Raw genomic sequence first — 19,541 nt, forward strand, 5'->3', positions numbered from 1 at the left:
TATGTTCATATAATCAATCAGATTCAACATGCCAACCAATTTGTCCCCTTTTTCAATGCAACATAAATCACTTCTCCCTTTGAAATCTGGTATTCTTTGCCTGTCCTCACAACTGCAGGATTAAAAGGGTCAGCAGCGTGTCTCATTTCTCAGCAATGTTCAAGTTCTCTACTACCACGCGACAATTTGTAATCTGTTCATATTAGCATCCAAATCTGCTCAAGACTGTGCCATACTCATTTACACCTTTCTCTGTGACTCAGCAAGTGCTGAAAGCTGTCATTACTGCTTAGTGGCAAGTGCAACTTTCTGTGCAACTGGCAAATCAGCTGATTTTGCTCTTACATGCTGTTATAGTTCCTTTAGAGGTGCTGCTTCATGTTATCGTGTCCCAAAGAAAATTACATGTAGGGAGTTATACTCATTTCCACTTTGAACTGGAATGTTGCAGCTTAAGCTGTAGGTTCCAAAATCTAGCAGATAATAAATATTAAATAAAAGCATAAATTTCTGGAAAATCTAAGTAGAATTGGCAGCATTTGTGGAGAGAGAAACAGGGTTAACATTTCATATTCAGTATGACTCTGCTTCAGAACAGGACAATACATCTTTTTCTGTTTATTTCCTGTTGCCAGAATATTTGAACTGAAAAATTCCAAATGAATTTTTCTTAAAGTTTCCATTCTTTTTGGCAACATTATGTTGTTTAAAATTTTACTTCAAAAGTGGCACAAGGAAAGTGTTCAGAAGCAATTTTATCAAAAATTGTATTTTCCACTGATTCTTTTTCGCCTTTAGTTCTTTGTGATTTTAGATGGATAAAGCAGACCTGACATTTTTTCAAACATGATTTCAGTCTTTGTGTTAGGAACTCTTTGTCCTGTGGCTGCATGCCAATCTCATGTTGTCTACTTCACAGCTAGCTAACTCATTTTGTCTAAATGAAAATGTAACTCTGAGGTGAGGTAAATGTAGTCTTCATTTCCAGCGGTGTTAAGGCCTACTGCAAGTTAGAAGTTATAAAAAGCTCTCAAACAATATTGCTTTGCTGGACTACTAATGCTGAGATCACTTTTATCCTGCAGCAGTACGACTTTTGTCCCTTCAACCCAATGCCATCAATCAATAAGATGATTTCTGATCAGCACAGGCCTCAACTCCATTTTTATACCAGGTCTTCATACCCCTTAGTCCTCAACTGTTTTTAAAATCTACCTCCTTTTTACATATTTACAATTATTTAGCCTCCACCATTCTCTGGGGTAAAAAATTCCAGCGATTCACTGCTCTCTGGGAGAAGAAATTTCTTCATATCCCAGTTTTAAATTATTGTCCCCTTATTCTGTAACTATGTCCCCTGGTTCAAAGACTTCTGCCCCACCCCAACTAATGGCAACTTCTTCTCAACATTTACGCAGTCAAGTCCCCTGAAAATTCATTTGTTTCAATATCCTTACCTCGCATTCTTCTTCATTCAAATTAATGAAGGTCTAACCTGTTTAGCCATTCTTGAAAAGTCAACCTCTTCAATAGAGGAATCAGTTCAATTGATCACTTTTGAAGTTCTCCAAATCCTGACTATACTTTCTTAAATACAGGGACAAAGCTGTACACATGACTCCAGGCATGGCCTCACCAACACCTTGCACAGTTGAAACAAAACTTCTCTAATTTTACATTCCAACCCCGGGCAATAAAGCCAAAATTCAATTTACCTTCACAATTACTTGCTGCACTTGCATGCTAACTGTTTGTGTTTCATACACAACACCCAGGTCCCTGGGCACTGCATGTTTTTGGAGTCTCTTCTCATTTAAATAGCAGCTTATCATTTGATTCTTCCTATCAATGTGAAAGACCTTGCATTTTCAAATGTTAAACTCCATCGCCCAGATTTCTTGCCTACTCACTCAACCTAACTATATCCGTTGACATTTTTTTATGTCCTCAACAGATTTTCCCAACAACAGATGTTACACTAACTGCCTAGTTTCCTACTTTTTGTTTCTCTCTCTTCTTAAATCAGGAACTTTAACAATTTTCAATTCCACTACAACCCTCTCAAAATTCAACGAGTTCTGGAAAATTTCAACCAATGTCGCCACTACCTCCGAAACCACTTCCTTTAAATTCCTTGGATGCAGTCTATCAGGTTCCTGGTGACTAGCTTGTCTTCAGTCCCAACTGTTTGTCATATACTCTGCTTCTTGTGATAGAGACTGACCCAATACCTTTTCTCCCATGATGCAATTTGAGCTCATGAGCCCAGAACATTAGGCTGTGGCTCTGGATTACTATCCAAAGACGTTACCACTATACCACCATCACCCCCTCATTCTGTTAAAGTATATTGCTTGGTAAGAATTTTACATTCATATAAAGACCATTGGCACTATTTTCCCCTTTCCGGTGGTGCAGTTATCCTGCGAGAATGGAAAATAATTAAGTGGGTTGCTCCTGGAGAATACACAGTTGATGTCTTCTTGCTAGATCAGTCATTAAGTACTGCATAAGAATGTTTATTACGAGCCTTCTCAGCTTGTCAGCCATTTAGGTCCTTCTATGGTCAATTAGCAGCTACTGTGGGCCTCAGCTCTCTACAGGTTCAGATACCTGCCTTTCTAGCAGGTGTGAAAATGAGGTGGGGGCTTCCTGAGCAGGAACTTGGCATACTGGTCTTGCAGGGTGGGGAGGGGTTCCTAATGAAATATCCCGAGGATGAGATTGTTGCTGGAAAGGCCAGCAACTATCATCCATGCCTAATTGCCCTTGACCTGAATGGCTTGCTGAGCCATTCCAGAAAGCTAATTTTCAATCGGGTTGCTATGGGTCACATGTGTCAAACCAGCTAAGGATGACAAATTTCCTTCTCTAGAGGACATCAGTGATTTTTTTTTAACCATAATCAATTAATATTGTAATGGTCATCATTACTGATACTAGTTTTCAAATCCAGATTTATGAGTTATTTTTAAGTTTCACGAGATGCAGTGGGATTGACACTCACATCCTGAGCACATCTGGATTCCTAGTCCAGTGATGTCACCACCATGCCACCTTCCTATTCTCATGGTTTTGTGTGATACCAGAGTGTAAATAGAAATTGTGGGCAACATCTCTTGCTCTGATCACCATTATTATGAACAGGCTTTCCTAAAAGAAACACAAAAACCTTCGATGCCCTTGTTCTGCTTGCTTAGAAGCCAATTCAATTTGCTGTAGGTGCTCAGTTGATAAGCTGTTTGTCTTTGCTTCCTACTGCACTAACTGAAAGGCTTTAGCAGATTGGTGTTACCTGTGTGCATTGTTCATGTGAGGCTTATTTTGTGTTAAAAAGAGATGGAAGGATTATGTGAGTACCCTTCGTGTGTTGTCCGGTGAGTGATACACAATGATTGATCAGGTTAAATAAAATGTAACACCTCATTTATTAGAAAGAGATGGTGGTGGCTTAACCTGAGGATCAACTTGCCTTTGACAAGAGGAAAGAAAAAGAATTCGTTAACAGGATCGCAGCCAGTGTGCGAATGGAACCTACATTCTTAGCATTACCCTACACTACAAGCTAGCAATCCAGCTGAATGAGCTAATCAGCTACCTTGAGTTGAATAGGAGCAATGTGCTAAATGATAGATGCTACTCCAAACATATAGTCAGTAAAGGATCATAAGAAAGTTGCTCTGCCTATGAAAACTAAAGTCAGACAAACCACAGGGAGATAACTGGAAGGAAGGTCCAAATTGTAAATGCACCCCAGTCAGTTGATCAGTACCCTTTCACCAATGTGGGAACTGCTATCCTAACATTTAATCTTTGGTTGCATTCTTGACAGACACTAAAGGACAAGTATTAAATGTGCTTTCTATTTCCTCTATCGATCGATATGATTTCTGCTCTCAATTTTAATCATAATGTAAAATGAAATGCATGAAAATACAAAGATTTTACTCAATAATTTTAGTAGACCTGCAAAGTATATCATCCAGGCAAAGATCTGCAGGATTATTTTTATATCACAATTGAACACAGTACAATACATGGTCTGATTATCTGAACACGAATCCACTTCAGGTCAGTTCTCGACATTCATCTCCTGTCGACATTCATCTTTCAGCTGAATATTTTTTCTATGTTCTATTTAGACATGCATTAGTGAATGAATAATTGCAGCAAGGAATATAAGGGAATTCACAAAGATACTGCAGTAGAGAGCAGGAAATCTCAAGAGACAGTGTGTTAATATCACCTGGGGAAGGAGATTTCTGCACCTTCCCGCTCAGTGACAGTTCATTAAAGAATGAGTATTCTTGGCAAATGGAGGAAATGCAGTCCCAAACGGAATACTTGTAAACATCTAAATTTTGTTTTAATTTGTCTTGGTGCAGTTATCCTGCATGAACTGCAAATTACTGGGGCACAGTAGCAGAGTGTTTATGTTACTGGGCTTATAATCTAGAGACCTGGACTAATGATCTAAGCTTAAACATCCCATAGCAGCTGGGGAATTTAAACTCAATTAATTTAATAAATCCATAATAAAAAGCTAGTATTAATGACGATGAAATTACTGATTTGACGTTAAAAAAAACAATTTGGTTCATTAATCTCCTTCGCGAAATGAAATCTGCCATTCTTACACAGTCTGACCTATATTCAACTGCAGATCTTCAGCAATGACATTGATATTTAGTTGCATTCTGAAATGACCTGTTAGCCCAGTTGTATTCAAGAATGCATCTCATCACCACCTTCTCAAAGACACACTAAATGCTGGCCTTCCCAGTGATGCCCACACCCTGGAAATGGATAAATTGTTTGTTTATGCACATAAAATAATCAAAGTCTCCCTATATGAAAAATAATCCTAGATAATACATGGAGGTCAGGGCTCCAAGGTGAAAAGTAAATTTGTTATCTTACTAAGGTGAGGAATTCCTAGAAATGATAAATGCATGCAGAATATTGAGGCAGAATGACAGTTTCAAATTGTACGAACAGCTTTTTATGATCCTGTATATTAGTGGCTGCTTCAATTTAAAATATTGTCATTCATTATATTGAAAAATAATTTGAATGATTCTCATTGCTAAAATATAACTGGGAGAAGAAGAGGAAGAGAACCAATTGGGAAAATAGACGAACTGAACACTGAAAAATTGTGACACTTTTAAAGAATGGGAAAGCATTTAGTATTAGTAGAATACCTCAATGTATTCAGATAGAGGACAGTTAAAATAAAGGCTATATGTTAAGGTAGATAAGATGAAGCAAAGCAAATTATCGTGAACAAGAGTAACTGGGTGTTAACTTATAATTGAGATTCAAGTTACATTTTGTTTTGATATGCAATTACCATTACAGGAATATGCCTATTTTTGACATTTGAGTAGATTTGATATTGTAAGGTGAACATTTATTTCAGCATCAGAATGTGTGAAAAGGAAATGAGCCTCACCCAGAGAGATTGAATTTATCCATAAGCAATTTAAGATTTAAGACAAACAGAGAATTCTCATTTTCTTCAGAGCCAAATAAAACCACTATTCCTCAGTTTCATATTTCTTTTTTATTCAATAATATTAATAATTTAAGAATTAAAGGTCGGTAGAAGGTGATTTTAAAGGTCAAGCTGCAGCTCAATGTCCATTTTTATCAATTGTAATTATATCAATGGGCAGTTTATAAGACTTTAGGTGTTTGGAACAAAACATATGGATGCATTTTCTTTGATATATAAAGCCAAAAGGAACATTGTTGTATTGCTCACAGGAAAGTGTACAATTGATGCAATGATATTTTTTGACCATAGATTGCTTTATTGGCATTAGTGCCTATCAGCTTTCAGATTAAGAATTCAACTCTAACCAATTTAATTATGTAGCAGGTAAAGTCAACTCATTCCTTGCAAATGAAATATTGATCATCTTTGTGTTAACTTATTGTAAACAAGAATTTGTATAACCTGACTCTCCATTCCTATGGGCATGAGTCAGGAATGTTTAGAAGGGAATTCTTAATAGGGGCAGTTGTGACACTGGATATAGATATGGAATTTCCACAATGGCTTAGTTAAGTTAAAAATTGTACAGGCTAATTCACTGAACTGTACTTCTGTTCCTGTGCAATTGTGAAGGGTGTAAGACAGAGGTGAAATCCTCCTCAATAAGGAAGAAACAAGATCCCCTCACCATTTGCAAATAACTCCTATTGTTAGAATAGAATCTTGTCAATTGCCACTCTTGACTCAAGGTGTTTTATTAGAACAGAAAGGTCGTTCTGCACGTAGAACAGAGTTCATAGGAAATAATTTGAACACTGCAGGAAGATGTACCGATCAGAGAGCTTATGAAAGTTTTCTCCTGCAGGTGGATCAGATCACTTATGAATGCAGAAGCCACAGAATTCTAGTTCTCCACCAACTCACTCAGCCCTGGCTCTGTGGTCTCGTGCTGCTAATCTGGTGTCTGCCGTAGTTTCTTCCGCATTGCAGTTTCCTCCAGCTAAACACTGAAAAGGCTGAGGCCATTATCATCAGCTCCCTGTTGCAAACTCAGAACCTACAGCACCAGTTCCGTCACACATCCTGGATGCCTGTCTCAGTTTAAACGTCACTCAGTCACAAACTTAGGGTCCTACACAATCCTGAGATGAGCATGTGACCTTATATCCACCTCTATTACAAAATGGTCAGGTTTCCACATCTGCAACTTGGGCCTTACTCATTCATCAGCTGCTGAAGTCTTGTCAACTATAAACTGGAGATTCCAACACTCTCCCGATTATCTTTATGGCATAGCATCTCCTAAAGATTGGAAGCATGCCGTTCAGCCCATCAAATCCACACCCACCCTCTGACAAGGATCCTTTCCAGAACCACCCTATTACCTTATCCCTGTAAGCCTACATTTCCCATGACTAATCCATCCAGCCTGCACATCCCTGGAAACCACGAGCAATTAGAACATGGCTAAACCACCTAACCTGCACATCTATCTGTGGACTGTGGAAGCAAACTCAGGCAGACACAGGGAGAACATTGCAAACTCCACACAGGCAGTCACTTGAGGCTGGAATTGAACCCAGGTCCCTGGTGCTGTGAGGCAGCAGTGCTTGCCACTGGGCCTCCCCAAGTCTTGCACTTGCTGAACCCCAGCTTGCCTCATGGAAAAACCAAATCAGCAATTATCTGACTCAAAAGGATGACAAATTCCTGATTTGAACTGGGACAGATGTCTTAAAGATCTGTCATTGTCCTTGCAGCATTCTCACTAGAGCTCTCTGCTTGATATCACAACGATCAATCTGATAAACGAGATACTGAGAACAAAGTAACCCATGAAAGATATGGGGGTAGGGCAACATTAGAGACATGGGAAACAGTTTATGAACTACATAAATTTCAAATATCATTTTAATACCTTCTTTGTTGTACTTATAGTCCCCATGAATTTCCACTGGTTTAGTAACAGGCTGTGGCTGAGGAAGGGATATCTCTGCTAGACATTGGGAAATACGATGTGAACGCTACTTATACCCAAACATCATCAATCTAACTTTCCACATCCACAGAAAACAGTGATTAGATTAGTTATCATTCATGGTCTGTTATTCATTCAATGTCACGAGTTATAATCTAAGGTCCACATTCTCAATTGCCTTGCGCCCACAGGTTATAGACTACAAATAGACTAAAATGCCATCATAATACATCCATTCCAATAACTTTTGGGTTCTAATAATTGACATTTCTCTCAGTCGGCAATTGTTTGAAATGAACAAATTGACGTTGTTCATCACAATTTCACAGTGGCCCTGTGTTGCCCTCTGTATTCTAAAAAGACACCAGAGCGTTCTGAACTATCAATTTAAAGTACAGAGTGCAACTTGGAACAGATAAAACGTGAAGGGTACATTGATGGAAGGAAACAGCTGATTGCCAACTGATGGAGTTTGTGTGTGTCTCTATATGACATAAAATGAAGATTGCTCTCTGCAAACTTGCAGGACTGATTTCTCCTGGTCAAAGTTTATATTTTTATATTTGGATTAACAAGGAAAGGACTCATTCCTCGTGTTTCGCGAGGGTGAGTTCCAAATTGCAGATGTACTATTAGAAGGGAGACTTCCCCGAGGAAATTCTTGCAGGCCTCTGACTGGCCAGTTTCAGAGGGACAGTGATAGACATTCACTGCCAAAAGGATCCCCTTTGACAAAGGAAAACCTACAATTGGAAATCTGGACAAAAGTGCAGTTGTCATCCCTTAGAACTTTATTTCCTTTCTTCTGGAATGTCACTTTAGGAAATTGTCAACTGTCAGTGATGATGGTTTGGAAGGCAGTAAAAATCAAATCCACTAGTCTTTCTTGTTTTTGAGAACAAGAATATGTAGAATCTGTATTGATTCACATTTTGTAAATATATGTTTTATAATACAGAAAAAAATCAAACAATTGCTGATGCTGAAAATCAGTAATGCAAACAGATATTGCTGGAAAATCTCAGCAGGTCTGGCAGCATCTGTGGAGAGAAAGCAGAATTAACATTTCGGTTCTAGCGACCCTTCTTCAGAACCGTTCTCCACCAGACCTGCTGAGTTTTTTCAACAATTTCTGATTGTGTTCTGTGTTTTATTCTTCTGAAGCATTTTAGAACTGAAAATTAGGAATAGTAATTTTTGAATGCTTTACTATTTTCAAACAAATGAGAATGATATGGAAAACACTTTGTAAACTGCATGAATCAGATGCACTTTGTTAAAAGACAGTGCATTTCCACTTTTGAAAAAAGATGCACAATCAGATGATCTCTATAAATGCAGCCACCAACAGAAATAATGAGCTACTGAACCACAACAATCAAGTTCACCACAGTTTTGTTGGGTAATGACCTTGGTACACTGACCTCAACTGCTATAATTGCCCCCAGTACCTTGTGGTCAACTGAAGAAGTTGATCAGAGCTCCCACTTCGAAGCCTCATTCAGGGGTGTCTATGCATATTGTGCAAGGGTCTAACTGTTATACCGATGACTGAAATTCACCAATAAATCAGATTATTAAATTTCACCTACTAGGTCAATCATGGTTCAGTTGGTCATCTGTGAATCACAAGACCTACTGAGCGGCTTGGAGTTCCAGGCAAAAGCAAACACAGCTGACACTCCAGAGCATTGCCGTAGGAGTATTACACTGTATAGATTGTTATCTCTCTATCAAAAAATTAAACCAAGACTCTATCTGCCCACTTGGGTGAATGTAAAAGATCCCAAGACACTGCTGTTCTGGTCAATGATTATCTTTCAATCAACATCACAAAAAACAGATCACCTGGTAATTATCACATTGTCATCTTTGGGAATTTACTGAGAGCAAATTGACTGCTGCATTTTCTATTTAGCAACAGTCCTGATTTTCAAAAAGCCCACCATTAGTTTTAATGTTGAGATGTTGAATGTGCGAAGAAAGTGTGGTATAGATGGAAGTCTTTCTTCCTATTTATATGAGTTGCCATTTTAGATGTGCTAATGGAGAGTGGCTAGTGCCTATGGAACACGACATCAGCAAGGAATCAATTGACACATTTAGGAAGGGAAGGGGAGAGAATTGGTGATAAACTAAATAGAGATGCTAACAAATATTATTCTTGGAAAAAAAGTTAGGAAGACATGCTAAATCTAAGGACTACTCACTGTTTTGTTAATTGATGCTATTCCATCACTAACTTTTTGGCATTCAGTTTACTCTGTAATTATCTACAAAAGTACTTTTAGCAAGTTATTTAAGAAAACTATTCAATTCAGCACTGACAACATCAGATTTACTAACCATAGCATGAATATTCTGTCAATAATTCCAAGCCTAGCATTTCGCATTTACATTTAATATTCTACCCGTGTTCCATTTTGATCTCCAATGCCTTAGCTGGCCTGGAGCTCCCCAGGGCTAGAGACAGGTAAAGGGTCACCAACTCCAACACTGGATTGAAGAGCTCCTGGACTCTTTCATATCATAAAATCATATTAGCACAGATTCTTATATTCAGGGATGTTGTTTTAATTACTTTATGTTACTTGGCATTCTCTTTTGCTGCTCATTGAATTTATTGCTTTATATTCTAATCAACTCATTAAGGGATGTAACTGCATGCCTCTGGAGGAAGTGAGACTGGAAGTTAAGTCTCCTGAATCAGAGACAAGAACAGCACCACCGAATCACAATTGTTTTTGTTACACATCATATCACCTACAAGACCAGACTGGTGTCCCAATACCTCTTCTATTACTGCTCAGTTTAACACAATTAAGGGCAGTCCTCCAAAAATAATCCTTTGTTTCATTTACATTTTCTCTATTGCTATATATATATGGAGTCATACAGCATGGAAACAGACCCTTCAGTTCAACTAGTCAATGCCGATCATGTTTCCAAACTAAACTCGACCCCCCTGCCTGTGCTTGGCCTCGATCCTTCCAATGCTTTTCTTTTCATGTATTTATCCAAATGTCTTTTTAATGTTCTAACTGTACCTGCATCTGGTCTGGCAGTTCAGTCCACATGTGGAGTGGCATGGTGGCTCAGTGGTTAGCACTGCTGCCTCACAACACCAGGGTCCCAGGTATGATTCCAGCCTTGGGTGACTGTTTGTGTGAGTTTATGCATTGTCCCTGTGTCTGCATGGGTTTCCTCCCACAGTCCAAAGGTGTGCAGGTCAGGTGAATTGCCCATAGTGTTAGGTGCATTAGTCAGAGGGAAATGGGACTGGGTGGGTTACTCTTCGGAGGGTTGGTGTGGACTTATTGGGCTGAAGGGCCTGTTTCCACACTGTAGGTAATCTAATCTTAACCACTCTGTGTAAAAACGATGCCCCTCAAATCCTTTTTAAATCTTTCTCCTCTCAGTTTTAAATTATTCCCTCTACTTTTGAATTCCCCCACCTTAGGGAATAGACCATCGCTATTCACCTTATCTATGCTGTTCATGATTTTCTAAACCTCTGTAAGATCACCCCTCAACTTCCTTTGCTCTGGTGAAAAATTCCCAGCCTATCTGAAAAGCGCAGACCCCTTTAGGTCCTGAAATACATTATTTCTTATATGATTTATCCGTGTGTGGATGTTTTGAAATTAACAAGATAAAACCATGAACTTCAGTCAATGTTTTAGATTAGATTAGATTACTTACAGTGTGGAAACAGGCCCTTCGGCCCAACAAGTCCACACCGACCCGCCGAAGCGCAACCCACCCATACTCCTACATCTACCCCTTACCTAACACTACAGGCAATTTAGCATGGCCAATTCATCTGACCTGCACATCTTTGGACTGTGGGAGGAAACCGGAGCACCCGGAGGAAACCCACGCAGACACGGGGAGAATGTGCAAACTCCACACAGTCAGTCGCCTGAGGCGGGAATTGAACCCGGGTCTCTGGCGCTGTGAGGCAGCAGTGCTAACCACTGTGCCACCGTGCCGCCCACAAAAATTAATTTTTGCACATTGTTGGTTAAGTGCGAGAGTTTATGATTAGATTACTTACAGTGTAGAAACAGGCCCTTCAGCCCAACAAGTCCACACCAACCCACCGAAGCGCACCCACCCAGACCCATTCCCCTACATTTACCCCTGCACCTAACACTACGGGCAATTTAGCATGACCAATTCACCTAACCTGCACATTTTTGGACTGTGGGAGGAAACCGGAGCACCCGGAGGAAACCCACGCAGACACAGGGAGAATGCACAAACTCCACACAGTCAGTCGCCTGAGGCAGGAATTGAACCCGGGTCTCTGATGCTGTGAGGCAGCAGTGCTAACCACTGTGCCACTGTGCCGCCCACAATGTTGTATCATCAATTGTTACACGCTACCCTCCATGCTACCCACCTTCTGGCTAGGATTGGACACTCTGGAGGCAGGAAACATGTTTCCACTGATGGGTGAGTGCCGAACCAGAGGACACAGCTTAAAAATACGGGGTCGACCATTTAGGACAGAGATGAGGAGAAACTTCTTCACCCAGAGAGTGGTGGCTGTGTGGAATGCTCTGCCCCAGAGGGCAGTGGAGGCCCAGTCTCTGGATTCATTTAAGAAAGAGTTGGATAGAGCTCTCAGGATTGTAGAATCAAGGGTTATGGAGATAAGGCAGGAACAGGATACTGATTGAGGATGATCAGCCATGATCATATTGAATGGTGGTGCAGTCTCGAAGGGCAGAATGGCCTACTCCTGCACCTATTGTCTATTGTCAGTAAAGAAAAGGAAATCATTGACATTTATGTACTACATTGCATAACTTCAGGATGCCTCGAGATCTTTTGTTGCCAATAAAGTATTTTTGAATGTTGTCACTGTTAAATACATCAGCCAATTTGCACACTACAAAGTTTTGTGTTTTTTAATGATTTGTAACTAAGATGCAGTGAGCGAATAGTCGTCGTTCCCCCCCCCTCCCTCCCCCACGAACTGACATGGGATGTTTAGCGTCCACGTTATAGAGTAGACAATGTGTTATTTTATCGAGTCTTTGAAAAGTCGGCATTGCGGGCAGTGTGACACTCCTCCGGTACAGCAATGAGGTGCCAGTCTGAATTGTGTACACAGGCTTTGCATTTTATTCACTTCCTTCAAACTAAACTAGGCTCATTACCGAAACCTTCCCATTCGTATGTTCAGGACGAGAGAAGCAAAACTGCCTCTCACTTCCATCAATGAAACGGCGGTGTTTCCAACATACTCCACCCTGGAGTTTATTAAACATGAAGAGGAGGTGATGAAATGTATCACACTCAAAATGTCTGTGACTCATTAAAACACAGCCTCGCTTTACAATCAATGTTGCTCGGAACATTTGATGTTTAATCAGCTAGGACAACGTGTGGCTGAAAGAACAATATGTCTGTTTTACACTGATATCTGTCACAGCACGTCTGAAGGCTGCATCGTCAGTCGCTTGCACATATAGCATGGTTTCAACTTTAGGAAGCGTTCAGCCGTGTTTGTAGAGCTAAATCAGACTTAAATGATGCCATCTCCAGTACCAAATTGCGTGAATAGAGTGAGGTAAAATGTGCACAAAGCTGTGGGGCAGAGACAAATTTCACTGATCATGAGTTCATCTTTAACGTATGTAAGAACATGTTAATGACGCTCTCATGAGTCCAGGTATGACTGCTTATTGCTTAATTTAAACTGGACTTACTCCTACATATGACATAATGCATAGGAAGCACTACTTGAAGAAACATACTTTAAACATATCTCTCGGCTGGCTGTGAAACCATGAATATCTCCGTAGGTGAAGTTGCTGGCTCACTCATGGTCACAAAGTTAACAATAACTATCTTCACAAAAAATGCACAGCATCGTGTTTTCTGTGGGGAACTGGATCATTTTAAGATCTCAACGGAAGTAAAATTGTTTTTGTCCTGTTCAACTTTTCACCATCAGTTTGCCAGAAACGTGACGGTGTTCCTCTCTGCTAAATCGCCAATGCACGTTAAATGGGAAGTATGTTATGCATTGGTCAGTTTATAAAAGAGATAAGGAGAGGGACACGAGGGACTTTTTTTTAACCCAGGGGGTGATACGCTGTGTGGGAATGAACTTCCTGAGGAAGTAGTGGTTGTGGGCATGATTACAGCATTTAAAAGACATTTGGATAAGGACATGGATAGGAAAGGTTTGGAGGGATATGTGCCAGGAGCGGGCAGATGGGGCTAGTTTAGTTTGGGATTATGTTCGGCATGGGCTAGTTGGGCCGAAGGGTCTGTTTCCGTGCGGTATGATTCTGTGGCTGTACAAAGAGCAGAAAGCTGGACAGAATCGTTGGTAAACGAGCCGATATTTCCGGTAATATAAGAGGCCCGTCAATCCAATCACTGGGTTGGTGAGCCAGGAATGACACGGTATGCCATTGTCTGGACTGTATGAGACAATAAGAGTGATCTCAAGCATAGGCTCTTCGGGTCCAGCTGACAATTGGAAAGCATAGCTACTTAGTTTTGCCTTGCCTGCCGATCACCGGGACAAGATATAGTCTTTGAGGAGAAAGTGAGGTCTGCAGATGCTGGAGATCAGAGCTGGAAATGTGTTGCTGGAAAAGCGCAGCAGGTCAGGCAGCATCCAGGGAACAGGAGAATCGACGTTTCGGGCATAAGCCCTTATGCCCGAAACGTCGATTCTCCTGTACCCTGGATGCTGCCTGACCTGCTGCGCTTTTCCAGCAACACATTTCCAGCCAAGATATAGTCTTGTCATCACCACTATGCGCCTGCCTGCAAAAAAACAAACAAACTGAACGCAAGACTATAGCAAGGTCCCTAAGTGGTCGTGACACGTTCTCTTCAGCATTACAACTTGTAGAAGAAGAGTGCTCTCGGCTGTCATATAATCATTGCAAGGTTCTATGGTCATGGACAGGTTAATCGCCCAAGAAATGACAATACCCCAATAAGCATTGAGAGAAACCATTGGAATGGTGGCGAGTTTGAACTAAGGGTCGCCACGCATTGGCAAGGAGCAAGGTTAAAATGATGGGGTCTTCTATGAAGTGGGGATCGAACCCACAGTGTTAGCATTACGTTGCACGGCATAGCAGCCAGTCAACTAACTGAGCTAACCAACTCAGTAAGCAACTAAAACAGACAGTTACAAGAGATGGGTCACACATGGGTATCAGGCACCCCCTTGTTCAAGGTTCTAGCATGCTAAGCTTCCAGAGACCTTCAAACCTATAAGGATAATCAAATCGCAAGGTTTAAAGTGCCCCCCGATTCCTCTCCAGCTCCAATTCCTGTTTTGTTAGTGCTCCAGGGCGCTAACTTGGTTTGGTTGCTGGTGGCGCTCTACAATGTGGAGCGCAATTCTTGAAACCGCCAGTTCCAAAGGGAATCCGCGTTATTTCGGGAGTGAACTCGGTTCCAATGGCTCTGTCGCGGCGCAAGTTGCACTGAGTCTCGAGGCTACGCGTCGGCGAAAGCCGCGGGGACTGAGGCCGCGGGGATATGGAGGGAACGGCCGCGTTCAGCACCACGGACAGCAACCACCACACCAATTCCGCTTTTCCTCGTGGCGAGCGCGCCCTGCCTATCCTCTTGGCCTGAACGCACTGTTTTTTTTTAAAAAGTCCTCTTGTCCATCCGCCTCCCCTTCCCCTCCCACACCCCATTGCAGTTTCCAACACATATGAGCCTGAAGCGTTATCAGCACTAGCTGTTGGATGATCTTGTCCAAACTCTCATGCCCAGAGGCGAGTTTGGAATGTGTCAGATTTTGCCTAACTATAGAGCACCATAGCCTCTCAGCTACCTCTCCTCTGTCAGCTACACAGGGCTACCTTGCTTGTCGCTTTGCCCCTGCATGGGTATAGGAGGGAACTCTGGTACACAGAGGAGATGTGGTGATCTCTGGAGATCTCTGGTGTGGGAGATGGATGAAACCGACGAACCAGGTCATTACCATTAAATGTACGTAAATATAAGCATACGTGGATGGGAACTACAGTCCCCGTTGGAAGTGCGTTAACACAAACAACCAAGGACACATGCAATTTTGCGATCATTACCAAATTCTAGGCAAACTTTCAAAATGACTAGAACGAATTGGCAAAGGTTAGAATTCTGAGTGTTCGCCAATAGTTTAACAAAGTGTTTACCCGCAAAGAACGGGGTGGAGTTGTACCTCCCGAGTTAGGAACTTTCACAAGCTGCACATTTCATAAAATAAAACTTGCATAAATAATATTGAAACAAACATCCCCAATCTTGCCAGGCCGCTGGACAAATCCTCATACCTGGCTTTATTTATCAAGGCAGCTTTCATACAATAAAACTCTCAACACTACTGAGAAAGGACTATTTTAAATCTGCTCCTTGTGCCAACTCCATTCTTTGGAACTTTACCTCCCTCCTGTTTGTGGGATCTAATTGGGACATGCCTTATCTTGACTGAAAGGCAAGGCAATTAACTTTGTTTCTGTTTTCAAGTGATTTCAGGGCATTGAGACAGCGGGTTACCTGAAGTCGCTGTAAGGGTGGATAATCCAGAAGCCGGCGGATTTGACTCGCTCCTGCTCCCTCTCTACTGCTTTCTGGCTCCCAAACATCCGGAGCGAGAATTTGTTGACTCCCGGCTGGAGCATGGCCCCGAATTGTCTCTGCATGAAGCCGGCTTGGCTCGCCCGGAGCTCATCCTCCAGCAGGATCTGGTCGGCGGTGTCCACTTTCAGGAAAGCCAGCCCGGGCTCGGGTTCGGAGCTCGGCTCGGCTTGGGGACTCGCCTCGGAGCCCTCGCTGCCGGGGTTGGTGTCCTCGCTAGGGCTGGAGTCCCCCTCGACGATCAGGCGCTTGTCATCGGCCAGCCCGGCTCCCTGGAGCGTGCGGCCGGTCACCGAGGCGAGACTGCCCCGGAACCGGCGGCAGTCCCCGTTCGTGCTGCTGCTGATGCTGCTGCCTTTGACCGTCCTCCCGAGCTCGGTTTCCAAGAGGTTGCTGTCCTGCCCTCCGGCCAGTGGTTCCCTGGTCAGCCCTCCGGAGGGAGAAGGCAGGGGTCTCATTTTGAAACCCCTCCTGGCCGCCTCTGGGTCTCCCTCCTTCTCCTCGTCCTCTGCCCCAGCTTTGGCCCGGGTCGGCGACGGAAGGCTGTAGAGTCTCTTGCGCATAGAAGGAGCCAGTTTGTCCATGTCCCCTCGGCTAGGAGCCTCCCGGTACCCCCTTTGCTATGTGGATATGGCTCAGCCGTCAGACAGACACAGCGACCACGGGCTCTCAGATCCCTGCCACATCTCTAGCTCCTGATGCACTGAGCGGAGAGAGGATTTCTCCCTCCCCACCCACCTCCCCCTCTCCTCCCCCCTCCCCTTCCCTGTATGGACGGGCGCTGGAAATCCGGACGCTTACCCCCCCCCCTCCTCTTCAGAGCCCTCGCCCACCCGCCCACCACGGCCATGAGGTTCAAAAAGGCACCAGGACTTCGCAGTCTGCAAACCCCAGAAAGGCGTGCGAGTCCTCCCACTTCTCCAAAACAAAAATAAACCAGGGAGAATCCTTGGACTGGAAAGCAGAGAATAAAAGGCAAGCCAGCAGAAATTTAACAACAATTAAAAAAAAAATAACAATCAAGAAGGCTTCATCCTTTGCGGGATTCGAACCCTTCCCTCGGCAGAGACCCCATTGTAACAGCGAAGAAAAGCTGCTAACTGCCGTGAGAGCGCTCTGCGTTTCCCATACGCTTACTGAATAGGGGAATGTGATCTATTGGGTTGCCATAGAAGCTGCCCCTCACCTTTGTCTGTGTTCTATGTGTCCCCTCCCCCTGTCTTTTAAACGGGGATTGGCCCAGGACTGAAGCCTGCAGGCTGCACAGTTCACCCTCGGCCCCCAAACTGGGAAGGGGGCAAGGTTTTGGGGGAGTCCCTGGGAGGGGGCTACAAGAGAGCATCTCAAATCGATGGCAGCCAGAACCCCAGCTCAGGTTTCTCTCCAGTGCTCTTTGTAATAAAGTCCAACTTGCAAAGACGTGGGCCTGAAAACTGAGCAGCACCTGGCGTCCTGAAGCAACAATATGAAAACATGGAGGTTGGGGAGATGGGAGGGGGGTAACTGGCAATAATTAAAGAAAAGAGTACTGCTTACATTCCCTCTGAAAGGCTTTGAAAACAATTCAACCCCTTTCGTTTTGTTGCTGGCTATGCCCAGCATTTATTGTCTTTGAGAAGGTGGTAGTGAGCTGCCTTCTTGCATCGTTGCAGTCTATGTGCTGTTGGTAGACCCACACAGTGCCCTTCCCACAGAGGGAATTCCAGGTTTTTGACCCAGTGACATGGAAGGAATACAGTCAATTTTTCTATAACGCGATCTGTGCAACCCTGCGCTAGACAAAAATCGCACAATACAAGTAACATTTAAAGTTTTGGCGATCTAATCACCTTATAGCTAGCATATGTTTTACAAGTTCCCGTTGTGAAACTGCATTCCCTATTCACAATCATGTTACAGCCATTTCACATTAACAAAAGACAAGTTATAGCAGAACTGACTGTATCTCCAAGTCAGGATGATGAGTGGCTTGGAGGGCCTCTTGCAGAAGGTGGTATTCCCATGTATCTGCTGCCCTTGTCCTTCTAATTGGAAGTGGTCGTTGGTTTGGAAGATGTTATCTGAGGATCTTTGGTGAATTTCTGCAGTGCATCTTGTAGACAGTACACATTGCTGCTCCTGAGTGTAATGAAGGGAATGGATGCTCCTGGATGTGGTGTCAATCAAGCTGTCCAACTGTAGCCTTTTTGTTTGCAACAGATTCAGAGAATCCTGGAGAAATGCAGCAGGTCTAGCATCATCTGTGGAGACAGAAATAGAGTGAATGTTTCCAGTTATAAAGAAGAGTCATTGTGGACTCAAAATTAAACAGACAGTTAACACAGACATTTACTATAAACCGACCGACTCCCACAGCTACCTAGACTACACCTCCTCCCACCCTACCCCCTGTAAAAATGCCATCCCATATTCCCAATTCCTTTGTCTCCGCCGCATCTGCTCCCAGGAGGACCAGTTCCAAAACCGTACAACCCAGATGGCCTCCTTCTTCAAAGACCGCAATTTCCCCCCAAATGTGATCGACGATGCCCTCCACCACATCTCTTCCACTTCCTGCTCCTCCGCCCTTGAGCCCCACCCCTCCAACCGCCACCAGGACAGAACCCCACTGATCCTCACCTACCACCCCACTAACCTCCATGTACAGCGTATCATCCGCCGTCATTTCCGCCACCTCCAAATGGACCCCACCACCAGGGATATATTTCCCTCCCCTCCCCTATCAGCGTTCCAAAAAGACCACTCCCTCCGTGACTCCCTCGTCAGGTCCACACCCCCCACCAACCCAACCTCCACTCCTGGCACCTTCCCCTGCAACCGCAAGAAATGCAAAACTTGCGCCCACACCTCCCCCCTTACTTCCCTCCAAGGCCCCAAGGGATCCTTCCTTATCCACCACCAATTCACCTGCACCTCCACACACATCATCTATTGCATCCGCTGCACCCGATGTGGCCTCCTCTATATTGGGGAGACAGGCCGCCTACTTGCGGAACGTTTCAGAGAACACCTCTGGGACACCCAGACCAACCAACCCAACCACCCCGTAGCCCAACACTTTAACTCCCCCTCCCACTCCACCAAGTACATGCAGGTCCTTGGACTCCTCCATCGCCAGACCATAGCAACACGACGGTTGGAGGAAGAGCGCCTCATCTTCCACCTAGGAACCCTCCAACCACAAGGGATGAACTCAGATTTCTCCAGTTTCCTCATTTCCCCTCCCCCCACCTTGTCTCAGTCAAATCCCTCGAACTCAGCACCGCCTTCCTAACCTGCAATCTTCTTCCTGACCTCTCCGCCCCCACCCCCACTCCGGCCTATCGCCCTCACCTTGACCTCCTTCCACCTATCGCATTTCCAACGCCCCTCCACCAAGTCCCTCCTCCCTAACTTTTATCTTAGCCTGCTGGACAAACTTTCCTCATTCCTGAAGAAGGGCTTATG

At 43.4% G+C, this 19,541-nt stretch overlaps 1 protein-coding gene across 1 annotated transcript in view; it reads right to left on the reverse strand.

Annotated features, from left to right (window-relative positions):
- LOC122542472 (potassium/sodium hyperpolarization-activated cyclic nucleotide-gated channel 3) overlaps positions 1-16,729 on the reverse strand; it is a 451,331-nt gene extending 434,602 nt beyond the window's left edge. Inside the window, exon 1 of the mRNA XM_043680205.2 lies at positions 16,014-16,729. Within this exon, the coding sequence (XP_043536140.2) occupies positions 16,014-16,678 (665 nt within the window). The 5' untranslated portion in view covers positions 16,679-16,729. The remainder of the gene's footprint in view (positions 1-16,013) is intronic.
- Between the last annotated feature and the right edge of the window lie 2,812 nt (positions 16,730-19,541).

Source organism: Chiloscyllium plagiosum, unplaced genomic scaffold, assembly GCF_037043375.1.
Source record: "Chiloscyllium plagiosum isolate Xiang-an unplaced genomic scaffold, Cpla_swu_hap1 HiC_scaffold_42, whole genome shotgun sequence".
Lineage (NCBI taxonomy): Eukaryota > Metazoa > Chordata > Chondrichthyes > Orectolobiformes > Hemiscylliidae > Chiloscyllium > Chiloscyllium plagiosum.